The sequence below is a fragment of the Pistacia vera genome, unplaced genomic scaffold (assembly GCF_008641045.1).
Source record: "Pistacia vera cultivar Batoury unplaced genomic scaffold, PisVer_v2 Contig731, whole genome shotgun sequence".
Taxonomy (NCBI): Eukaryota; Viridiplantae; Streptophyta; class Magnoliopsida; order Sapindales; family Anacardiaceae; genus Pistacia; species Pistacia vera.
The window spans coordinates 153,893-166,557 of record NW_022196592.1 but is presented as its reverse complement, the minus strand read 5'-3'; the positions used below and the strand labels follow the sequence as shown (position 1 = coordinate 166,557).

Below are 12,665 nucleotides of genomic sequence, written 5' to 3'. Positions count from 1 at the left end.
ACGTTTTTATAAATCTAAATATATATGTCAAGATTAATCCTCATTATTCCTCCATTATTAAGTGAATATCTTTTATATTTTTTCCATCAATAAATTTCTTTTGTATAGTTGAGATTCGCTTAAAATATTCCAACTAAAATTTACAAGTGCGTGTTTTGCTTGAAAAAAGTAAAAACAAACAAAAAAAACAAAGATTATTCTAATATGTAGCATGAGTGATTGGAAAATTAAAATAAAGATGAAAATTTTCTTATAATTTGCATATAAATCTCAAGTCCCTGATCTTTGCAAATAATTCAGATAAAGTAAAAAAAATCCTCCATTGATTTTTGAATTAGTTTGCTATGGTTTACTCTTAACAAATCTTGTTTATTATTTTATGTCTTGTAAAAATTAAGGTGAAACATGGGTGATATTTTTGAGATGACACAAAATTTACTGGAGGTAATATTAATTTGCATAATATATTTGGCCTTCTATTATGAAGAAAAAATTTATTTGAAACTTTAAAGAAGTCATTAGAATTTAGTAGAATTAGATAATTAATAGAATATATAGCATGATGCCAATTTCAGAATGAATGCCAATTTCTTGGAGTTCACATTATCGTAAATAATTTCATGATGTATTGATCAAAATCTGAAGAGGAAATTTTTTTTAAAAAAAAAAAAAAAAAAAAAAAAGTATTATTAAACTTTAGGAAAGAAATAGGAGATTGTCGCTTTTATATGTTGATATTTTAAATCATTCAATTTTATCTTTCATTATTTCATACCTAGGTTTAAGAAATTATAGTCGATAAAATATTTCTCATAGCTAGGTTTCTGAATTTAGGTTATATTCATACCTAGTTGATATTAGGTTATATTCCATTCAATTTTATGCTTCACAATGTGCTATACAAAAATTCAATAATTTGATATTTGAAAGCTCTTTTTTTTTTTTTTTGTAAGAAAATGAATGCTAGACAAGTTTAGGTGGTAGCGATGTTGAAAAAGATTTGTAATGCTTTCTGGGGAAAAAAAAAAAACAAAACAAAAACTTAACATCAATAAATTTAATAAGTCTTATTAGAGAGTCTATTTATAACCTTTTATTATTCTGTCTCTTTAGCTCTTTAGGGGCCTTGGACTTAAGCCCATCAAAATTACATAAGGCTTCAAAATGTCATTCAGTTAATAAGTTTTTGAAGATTATAAAAGATGTTTTCGGATAGATATTTGATACATGGTGAGGAAAATATTAAAGGCCAAAGTTTGCTTAAACTAATAGTTAATAATATTATCATAGAAATTTAATTTAGATATGACATTGCTTTTTATAGAGAACCTATTTTAATTTAAAAACAATTATATGTGACTAATATTGCTGATTGCTTACTATGAGCTTTTAGAATCATATACAATCCAAAATATTATTTGGCATGGATTGTATATATATGAGTGATGCTAAAGTTTGAGGGTGAAATTAATCTTTGGAAAAGTTTTATAATCTCGCAGTTAAACCTATTAGGGCAACTGAACAGGCTACCAAATAGTTGTCCTTATTAGGACAGAAGCATTACAAAATGCTTGTTAAAAAAACGACTAAGCCACTATTAGGTCGACCAAATAGCCTATTAGGATGACTAAATGCGCCATTAGGACGACATAATGTAATTGGGAGTTACAACGGTAGTGACACATCATAAATAGGTTGACCGAAAAGACCATTAAATTGACCAAATGATGCAAACTGGAATATTTGTTTTTATGTTAATGGATTTTTTTTTTTTTTTAGGATTTTCTATAAAACCCAACAAGTTATATTGAATCAACTTTTGTCACTCTAAACTTGCAAAACATCAAACCAAGTATTCAATCATTCAAAGAGTTTTCACGTGCAAATTCCTCATCTAACCTTAGGGGGCGTTTGTCTAAGCTATGAAAATTAGCTATAAGCAACCATTGCTTATAAGCTAAAATTAACTTATAAGCATTTGAAATTTTAAGCAATTACGTGTTGGTTAAAGTACTTATAAGTGACTGATAAGTAATTGACGTGTTGGTAAAATGTGGCTTATAAGTATATTTATATAAAATTACTAAAAAAGGTACTACATAACAATGGATACTATGGAATTTTAAAATTAAACAAGGATAATGTGGTAATATACTTGGTCAAACTAACTTATAAGCAAAGTGCTTATAAGCCAAAAAAAAAAGTACCTCTCCCTCAACTTATTTTTTAGCTTATAAGCTCAACTTATAAGCTCAAAAAATTATAAACAAACAGGTCAGCTTAATTTTAGAGCTATAAGCAAGTTTGACCAGTTATAAGCTTAGACAAACACCCTCTAAGGGGCTAACACTTGCACACCATCACTTGTATACTTTGTAGTTAGGTTGTATTGGGATTTGGCTAAAACCTTGTTCATACTCCATTAGAGCATTTGCAGTGTTGTATTAAATTAAATTTTGAATTTTAAAAGAGTGGGTTTCACTCTTGGGGATTAGACTTTCTAATGAGAGAAAGTAAGTCTTAGTGGTTGTAGAGGTCTAATTGACACTTGAAGTCAATTGGGTTGAAGTGTTGGATAAAACACTTGTGTAAGGTTTAGTTGCACTTTGAAAGCTAGCTTGTATGAAGAAAATCCTAGTCTTGGTTGAATACTAAGTGGATAGTGGAAATCTTCAAGGGAGATACTTGACGGAGTGGTCCAAGTGGACGTAGGCGGGTTTGCTAAACCACTTATATCGCGTGTTTGATTTTTCTATCCCTTCTCTTTAATTTGTGTTTACTTGTTTTACTTATTTATGTTCGTATTGGTCATATTACAAAAAATGACCTAACAACTTTGGAGTAAAAAATTGGGTGATGTTATGTAATTTGTAATTAGTTTTATAAACCCAATTAGTCCCCTGTTCGAGTCATCGATCCTTTCATATCTCAATATGTCCTATTGGATGATAAAAAACCTATTTAATGTTTTCTTTTAATAGAAGCCCAAAATTTGAGCTCTCCCCTTAACTCTTTTTTTAGCTTACTTAAAGTTTTGAAATATTAATCTTATAATATTTTAGATATTTCACTTCATCCCTTCTTGACATTAAAACCTATTTTTGCAATTTAATACTAGAAAATTTTTTTTACATTTTCATAATCAAACATTTAATTTATCTTTTTTTTTTTTAATTTTACAAATTGTATTTTCAAAGATACTACTAGAAGTCTTCTCAAGGGTGTAGCTAAAATAGTTAATGGGGGTCAAAATTCAAACAATAATATGATTATAAAGAAATATAATAGTAGTATATTATATTTGGTATAATATGCATTAAAAGATTGATACATTAATAAATTTTGTGAAATAATAATTTAAATATTCATTATAAAAACATGAATAAAATTTCACTAATGAACACTTATAATAGATAGTACTTCCAAGTAAGTCACAATAAAGTTTAAGATATCTACTACTTTTCACTTGAAGTTCGTAGCCTATATTGTAATTACGACATTTAACACTTGCTTTCTAGTTTTGTTTTTCGTACGAAATATTGAGAAATTAAACAATGGGTATAATGAAACTGATCAAAAAATTATAGAAATATTAACAAATTAAACAATTGTCTTATCCCATCGCTGATCTACAGGATTACGCAAACGTCTAATGTAATTCTAATACTATCCATCACATATTTCTTGTTATTGTGATTTCTTACATAAACACAAATTAAGAAATATCTAAAACTATTGGTAATTTTAGAAAGTAGATGAAAAAAAAAATGAATCTTTTGTTCTTTGTGAAACTAAATGAAAGATATAAAAGTTTGTACGATTTAATAAAATGTTGGATATGGAATTTTGTATGGATATGTTGCTTGAAATGATAAATTTGATAATTTAAGTATATTTTTCGTGAAATTTAAAATTTAAATTGACATTTGAATGTACCCATAAAAAGTTTCCTAGTTAGAGGGGGTCAAGTGACACCTTGGCTGTCTATGGTTCTAATACCCTTAGAAGTGGTCGTATCAAATATACTGTTATTCTTAATGTTTCGAGTTGTTGCAATTTCTCTCTAGTAATTATATTATAAACCCTCATAATTTTTACGAATTTTCTAAGCACTTACTGGTTTCATTAATAAAATATTTGGTCCAATATTTTTATGACTAAATTTTATTTAATCAAAATATATACTATTGTTTCTCAACACGACAAAAAATCGGTAACAGTACCGAAGCAGTACCGGTTTCAATTAACTGCAACATAAAAACCATTTGTAAAATTACAGAGGGTCCCTCCAACTCCAATTTTATTATTGTCAAACCCCCAAATGTCTCGCAGTCTTCTCAGAATGCCAAACACAAGATTGTCCTCCAAACGCCTTCAATCCAAGCCTGAAATCTCCATGCCTCCTTCAAAGCCAGGTTAGATATAACTCAAACACCATCAAATTCCATTAAAAGTTGTTTTATTTCACTTGCTCTCATGTTTTTTCTCTTCAGAGCTTCGTGTTTTCGTCCGGAGAAACAGACTTAACAAGCCTCAAAATGACCACAAAGTAAGATACCCTTTTGTTATAATCAAGTGCTAATTTCATTTTTGGTGTGTTTTAGATTTTGCTATATAATGCAGTTTGTGGGTAGAAATTATTACTAAATTTGATGCTTAAATAAGAGCTTGTTTGTGGCTTTTTGTTGAATGGAAAAGAAAAAAGAAATTGGTTTTCGAGTTAGTATTTTTGCTTTTAACTGAACCTTACTTGTATTTATGAATGCTTGTATAAGTTGTTGTTTTGCTTCAAATTTTATGCTTTCTAGAGTTTAATGGCTAATGCTTCTTTATGATTATGGTGTATTTGTTATAATACTTTTATTTATTTATTTTTATTCTGTGTATTGAATTGGTTTTATTTTGTTTCAAATATTACAATGCTTCATTCCACTTATGTCAGAGTTTTATGTTTATTTTGGAGAGGGATAATTGACTACATTTCCTGAAAGTTTCTGAGCATCATAGTATGTCATAAATGTAATCAAAAAATCCAAATTGTATTAACAAAATATATGTTCATCCCGGTGGTCTTAATGATTATAGTCCTGAGTCCATGCCAAATGGATATTGGGACTGATGATGAACCCTAGGATGACCAAGCTGCCAAAAGCTTAACCTTACCCTCTATATTCTTGTGGCCATGGGCTAATAAACTTGAATCTGCGACCCTTTAGATGATTGATGGTTAACTTTGAATTGATGTTTGAACCTTGCTTATCATAAAATTTCAATAGGTGATCCATAAAGAGGAAGTCATTGGTCATTTTTTTTCCTGTTGCTTTTTAGTACAGCCAAGTGACCTACCGGATATAGAAGAATTTGCATACAAGAAGGAAAATGGATCTGTGCAGTCAAGTAAGCTCCAATGATTATTTTCTTTGCCCATGTATGACATCTTGAGATACTGTACGAAAATATTATCACTTTTGTAATGTTTTGTATGGCCAAAAGTCATTAACTGTTTCTGGTCAACATCCATCCCATGGTTGTTCAAACTGATGAGGATGCATGCTTAACAACATACACACATAGTTTTGACAGATTTAGGCATGCAGTTTTTTCTAATGGAGATGGTTTTGCAGGGAAGTCAAAATCCAAACCGGATGCACTTGTTGTGAAAACTGAAGCTGCCTCTCTAATTGGGCTTAGAGGTAGATGTAGATGTAGATGTATATGCTTTCAAATTGTTTTTTTGCATTGGTGATGAAAAAGAGTTTGATAGAGTAATATCTATTAATTCCATTTATAGGTGACATTCCACTCTAGCACTTATTACTAATCTTTCTAGCATTTGAAACGATAATTAAATGACATTTCCTGGGAAAGCTTGTTGTATGCTGAAAATTGGATACAATGATGCAGTCTCAGGAGAAGTGGGTTTGTTAATTTTTTTCAATGTAATTTCAGTTTTGACAACATAGAATATTTGTTTTACAGGTCTCTTGTTAAACATTTGATGGACAGGAGACTTTCATGATTTTGATTATCAAGTTGCTTTTAGCGTTGGGTTAAATAAGTTTTTGAATTCAGTGTATTAACAGGAGGTTTCTGCCTGTCCATAAGTATTAGGCCAACCTTAAAGGGGTTAACTACATTTACTCTGTTTGCTTTTGCTGCTCAACAATTGATGCTAGCTAAAGATATGAACAGCAATGCAGCATAAGCTACAAAGTGTCAGTTGAGCATGTAAAGTTGAGAAAACCAACTCCATAGTTTCAATAATCATGCGAAAATCTAAACTTGTTATAGAGGAGAATTACGGCGTGTTAGCTCTTTCTTTATGTCAACTTTCCACTGTATTAAAAAATAGGGATCTTTCTAGTTGAATTCTGTTTTCGTGGACACTTCTGCCATTGAGTCAGTCAAAAACCTAATTAATGCACTTAATTTTCTATAGGTGAACCACCTGCCAATTGGGAAAAAGTTCTTGAGGGAATTCGCAAAATGCGGGCTTCAGAAGATGCACCTGTAGATTCTATGGGATGTGAGAAAGCCGGCAGTTCTCTGCCACCTAAGGTATGATCATAATATATCTGCTATGGATAGAAGTAGCAGGAATTACTAGTAGTATCAGTTTTACACCCTAATTATGACATGAGCATCTATTTTGCTTTGATGCTATTATTGGAAGTGTGAGGGACTGCATGCAACCTGATGTGAACCTTGAACTTCATGTAGCAAATTCTTATCAGAATATTTTTAAAGTTCCTTTACATTCTGGAAGACTTTTTGTTAGCTTCTAAATTGTCAATGCTGTGTGATTTTATCACATATTTGATGTGTAAGCCATAGTATAGCTGGATTTAGTTCTATCTTTTATCTTGTCAGGAAAGAAGGTTTGCAGTCTTAGTATCTGCACTTCTATCAAGCCAAACCAAGGATAATGTCACTCATGGCAAGTTCTTACAATTCAATTTCTTCCTTTTATTTTTCAGTTGAGAATGATATTTATAGAACAAGCTTTTCTTTATCTTTCTATCAGGAATTAGTATGTTTGGAGTTGTGTAGCCAGTAGTCATAATCTGTGATGGTAAATATGAACATTTGGTTAAACTGCAAATTGGAGCCAGCCTATAATTCTTTTAGCCCAAAACATATAAATAAAAGAAAATCACACTGACTGGGGGGACAAGCTGTTGTTTTGGATCACCATTTCAGATTTAAGAACAAATTTCTGCAAACTAGAAAGAGTAAAATGGCTTACTTATGCAAAAATTAGCCAATAAAGGGAGGTTGGCTTAGTGAACTTGGGGGAGTTTCATGCTTGTGCTTCAAAATAAATGCAGTTATTGATGCTGAGTCTTAGCTCATTAGGATGAGTGATACTTGAGCTTTGAGTTGAACGGACTCCATAAAATACCCTCAGAATAATGGATAACCATAGAGCAGAATCATTACATTCTGGAAATTGGGAACTCAATTAGTATAATCTTGAGTTCAAACGTGTCAAGATAACATCAGATTGCATGATGTATTATCACTTAAGTAGAAAGCTGGAAGTCAGGAAAGTTACTTTTTCGTTTAGAATACATTATAATTACTAATGCATCTATAAGAATTTGAGCTTGTGCCGCTCACAAAGGCCTGTGAATCATCATAAAAGCTGTTATAAATATTAAGTCACCACTTGACCTAAAAGTTCTACGGTAATAGGTAAAGGCCCACTTTAGCAAGGGACCGTGAGTGTTCTGGAAATAGTTCCACCGGCTACTTTTGTTTTTAACTGGTGTTTGCACTTCTTGGTTCTTCTATTCAGGTCATGAGAATCACGTTGGAAGTTTGTTGATGTGATGACAATAACATCGACACACTTCCTCAACTGTGGTGTCACATTAAACTAGTGTAGAAACTTGGTCTTATCCTGGCTTGTACACAATCTTGTGGTGGGTGAAGTTGAAGCTTTTAACAGTTATTTGGTTTGTCTAACTTCACAGTTTGAAACATTTGTTGAAAATCCCCAAGGTTTTTGCCTGTCATACAGTTATGAAGCATGTTCTCTAAATATGCCATATGGTTCTACCTGAGGTTTCTTCAACCATGTAGAAGTATCAGGTTTGCTGATATATAAACAATCACTGAAATGAACTCTTGCTTCTAGATACTACTGCTATATGTTCTTACATTTCAGCTTAAATCGCACTTGAATTTCCAAAGATCAATGAGGAGTAAATATTTTGGTTTCCTTTATAATATTTTGATAACAAACGTGTGGAAGAAAATCAGTGAAAAGCCTTCTAAATTAAGTATACAAGTCTGTTGTTCATGCACTTTATACTGGTTCACTTCATTTAGTTTCTCTTGGAAGTGCAGGAGCAATACAGCGACTCCTTCAAAATGATCTGCTTACCGCAGAAGCCATTGACAGAGCTCATGAAGCAGCCATCAAGGACTTGATTTACCCAGTATGTTGCCGTAGGAGCCAATTGCACCAAGGCTTTGTCATATGACCTATGTCAAACTTTAAGATAGCTAAGGATGACTATTTTGACAGGCTTAGTATCCAAATAACTTTAATATTGCTACATATTTTTATTAATCTTATTTGTTAGTTTTTACTGTATCAGCTTATGACTTTCTATAGCTTCCTTCCAACAGGTTGGATTTTATACAAGAAAGGCTAGTAATTTGAAGAAAATTGCTAAGCTTTGTCTCATGAAATATGATGGTGACATACCTAGCTCGTTGGAGGAGTTGCTCTTACTTCCAGGAATAGGTCCTAAGATGGCTCATTTGGTACGATCAAATAACAATTACCTTAAACAGAACATCAACATAGTTCTCCAAAACTTATTTGTTTCATTTTCTACTGAAAGAAAAGTGAATTTCAACAAAGTTATTTGGTCTCATGGTTCTTTAGGTCATGAATGTTGGATGGGACAATGTTCAAGGGATATGTGTAGATACTCATGTACACCGTATATGCAATCGGCTTGGATGGGTATCTCAGCCAGGCAGAAAGCAGGTAATCTCTTCTTATACCCAGATGATGAGCATCATTGCACATTTTCTAGCCAAAATTTTCTTTAAAAATTTTAATCTGCATTTTGATAATTTGCAATTTGATAAAATATTTTAAGTTTTAAATTGAAATTGGTGAAGTTATGGTATCTGTATATATGACCATCTTGAGCAGAATCAATGTCAAAGAAAAGTCGACTTTTGAAATTATGTGGTGCACATAAGCATTTCCCTGCCAAATTAGACGTATATTCCGTTTATTATGGACTATGTCCTAGCTTTATTCAGAACATGCATACAATTCTGATCATGTCTTCCAATTTGTTCACTATTTTCCAGTGGGAAAGATAATTGAGGTATACCATTGGAAATGGATAGAAAATATTATTTTGTTTGAAAAGAAAAGAAAAAATTCCTGTCCTTGACCTTCTCTTGCCCAAAATAATTTTAAACATGTTGATATGCTTGAGCCAATCCTCGTCATTTTCATTGGATTTAGATCCAGCTCATAAGTGCATTGGTTTTCTTCTTGACTTTTTTTGTTTTATGGACTTTTTATCTTTTATCTTCAGCAAGCGGCACTGTTTAGTTTCAAATTCTCTTGTTCTTTTCTAGAAAACTTCATCTCCAGAGGAAACAAGAGAGGCATTACAGCTATGGCTTCCAAAGGAAGAATGGGTTCCTATTAACCCTCTTTTGGTATGTTAGAGCTATTTTCATAATACATGCACATGCGCTAACAATTATATGATTCAGTTATTTAATGTCAGGATCCCACATTGAAAGGGAAAAGGGTGGGCATATGGGTTATAAAGGCTTGGGTACCCTCCCTTGGCAAGCCGATTTTCCAAGGAGAATTCTACCCAAGCCCATGAAAGACCCATGGCCCAGCCCAAATTGTTGAGTTATTGGAGTGGGTTCCTATCATTTAATGACAAGCTCAAAACAGCACACATACATATGCTCTTTGAAAATTTTGTCATGTAAATGTTACATATTTTAACATTTATCGTATTCAAATTTTTTTTCGTTTCATTGGTAAGATGTGAAAGGAAAACACTATGGCATTTAAGAGAATATAGTTGTCTGGTGAGCTTTAGTTTGTTCTACCTAAATAGTGTGGAGCTCTGTTCAATCTTTGATTCCAGCAAATGCAGTGTCTTTCTCACCTGAATTTCATAAGCTTTTGTTTGCGCAATCATTTCATATTGCTATACCATTAATTGTTGAAGCCTTGAATTTTTCCCGTAAACAGGTGGGATTTGGACAAACAATATGTACCCCTGTCAGGCCTCGTTGCGAAATGTGCAGCGTCAATGACGTCTGCCCGTCTGCATTCAAGGAAACCGCAAGTCCATCATCTAAGTTAAAGAAGTCTGGACGCAGGTAGATACAATATATTGGTTTAAGTTCACTGTTCTTGTAACAACTGGCATCTCTTACCAGTTTGCCCTCCAATTTTTCCTATCGAAACGTTCTTGTGGAGGGTCCTATTTAGCAACACTCATTACAACCAGTGAGGTGAATATTGATATTAATAAACACTCTAATTGTAATCTAAGGATCAATATTTATATTAGTAATGATGCAAAAATGCTTAAATTATCTTCTGCCTTGTTGAGCTATGTATTTCTCTATCAACAATTATGAGCTATATATTTCTCTATCAACAATATTCATATAATTGTATTACGAATTGTTGATAAACGATTATTTCTTTTTTATTTAATGTAGATAAAATCTTATTACAACTGCGTATCATTCATTCATTGATTTGTGGTGTTACCTCATCATACCATGGAGGTATCATTAACTTTCTTATGTTTTCATGCTCATAAGGATTTTGCAGCATACATGTATTAAGTATATACTATCCCCTCCGTTTCTTTATAATTAGAATAATACTACACATATATCATTTCCATACAACATTTCTCATACAACGTTATGTGGCAAGATGTGATTGGGTGAAAGTTTAATTTTAATTTTAAATTAGCCAATCATATCTTACCACATAATGTTGTATGAAAATGATGTATGTGTAGTATTACTCTTATAATTAACGTTTTAAAGTTGTTATTTTCTTTCAAAATAAAAGACGTTAGACCAATTGAATCCTCTCTCTCTTTCTCGACATTTACCCTTGTCTCCTCTCTTTCATTTTTTTGTTATGACCCACATCTCCTCTCTTTTTCCATTAAAAAATTGTGCATAACCTCAAAATGTCAAATTTTAAAGAAACGGAATAAGTATAAAAATATTCCATTTACAATGTTAATTATAAATTACTAAAATGTCTTCCACAAAATGAATACATCACGTCAATTATATACATCAATCACTACAATTCCATCGGTTTTCTTATTCAATTGTTCTCAATCCTATTTTTTAAAGATCCTTTATCGAATAGTTTGATTTTCTACCCTAAAAAGGTCGATTAAACTAGACATTAAATTTGGATTTAATAACTTAAATTAGGGTAATCTTTGAAATTTTATAGAATTTGTCAAAAGCTTTTCCTACAGGGATCAGGGATGTTAATGAAAAATTAAAACCTAATGAAATCTATTTATATATTATAAAAATTATAATAGGATTTTAATTGAAAGATTCTATGATACCTCCTTATGTCAGTGGAAGCACATAAACTGACAGTTATTTTATATAAGTGATATATTTTCACAATTGCAGATATTAGCTAGTTAAGCAGAGCTGGTTTGCTTTCTTGAGATTTAACTCTACCGGCGTTTAAGAGCGAATTTATAGAAAATCGTAAACAAACCTGAAAATGACCTCATAAATAAGCTTCACTTCAAGGCAAAAATCTATAGTGAATACAGAACTAGAGTCCTTACCATACATGGGTTGTTTGTTTCCTTCATCAAATTTCACTTTTGGGTTCAGCAGAACAAGCTNGTTGTATTGGGATTTGGGCTAAACACTTGTTCATTCACTCCATTAAGAGCATTTGCAGTGTTGTATTAAATTAAATTTTGAATTTTAAAAGAGTGGGTTTCACTCTTGGGGGATTTAGACTTTTCTAATGAGAGAAAGTAAGTCTTAGTGGTTGTGAGAGGTCTAATTGACACTTTGAAGTCAATTGGGTTGAAGTGTTGGATAAAACACTTGTGTAAGGTTTAGTTGCACTTTGAAAGCTAGCTTGTATGAAGAAAATCCTAGTCTTGGTTGAATACTAAGTGTGATAGTGGAAATCTTCAAGGGAGATACTTGACGGAGTGGTCCAAGTGGACGTAGGCGGGTTTGCTAAACCACTATATATCGCGTGTTTGATTTTTCTATCCCTTCTCTTTAATTTGTGTTATTACTTGTTTTACTTATTTATGTTCGTATTTGGTCATATTACATAAAAATTGACCTAACAACTTTGGAGTAAAAAATTGGGTGATGTTATGCATAATTTGTAATTAGTTTTATAAACCCAATTAGTCCCCTGTTCGGTAAGTCATCGATCCTTTCATATCTCAATATGTCCTATTGGATGATTAAATAACCTATTTAATGTTTTCTTTTAATAGAAGCCCAAAATTTGAGCTTCTCCCCTTAACTCTTTTTTTAGCTTACTTAAAGTTTTGAAATATTAATATATCTTTATAATATTTTAGATATTTCACTTCATCCCTTCTTGACATTAAAACCTATTTTTT

At 31.7% G+C, this 12,665-nt stretch overlaps 1 protein-coding gene across 4 annotated transcripts; it reads left to right on the top strand.

The window, feature by feature from the left end:
• The first annotated feature begins 4,315 nt into the window (after nt 1-4,315).
• LOC116115120 (endonuclease III homolog 1, chloroplastic-like) lies at nt 4,316-10,646 on the top strand. 4 transcript variants are annotated; one of them, XM_031401269.1, is made up of 11 exons: nt 4,316-4,415; nt 4,494-4,549; nt 5,334-5,397; nt 5,625-5,693; nt 6,440-6,558; nt 6,871-6,937; nt 8,353-8,444; nt 8,638-8,775; nt 8,900-9,004; nt 9,616-9,699; nt 10,256-10,646. In XM_031401269.1, the coding sequence occupies exons 1-11, from the start codon at nt 4,322-4,324 to the stop codon at nt 10,388-10,390; spliced, it is 1,023 nt and encodes a 340-aa protein (XP_031257129.1). In that variant the 5' UTR covers nt 4,316-4,321; the 3' UTR covers nt 10,391-10,646. The 4 variants fall into 4 exon arrangements, with proteins under 4 accessions (XP_031257129.1, XP_031257128.1, XP_031257130.1 ...); XM_031401268.1 differs by having other exon boundaries at nt 5,277-5,397; XM_031401270.1 differs by having other exon boundaries at nt 5,277-5,397; nt 9,573-9,699; nt 10,256-10,391.
• The last annotated feature ends 2,019 nt before the right edge of the window (nt 10,647-12,665 follow it).

What these genes read in the sequence shown, in the direction of transcription:
- LOC116115120 (XM_031401268.1), top strand. Translation starts at nt 4,322, where the DNA reads ATGTCTCGCAGTCTTCTCAGAATGCCAAACACAAGATTGTCCTCCAAA. An exon ending in AGCCTCAAAATGACCACAAA is followed by an intron (nt 4,550 to 5,276) that starts GTAAGATACCCT and finishes AAATTTCAATAG; the next exon opens with GTGATCCATAAAGAGGAAGT. An exon ending in TTCCTATTAACCCTCTTTTG is followed by an intron (nt 9,700 to 10,255) that starts GTATGTTAGAGC and finishes TCCCGTAAACAG; the next exon opens with GTGGGATTTGGACAAACAAT.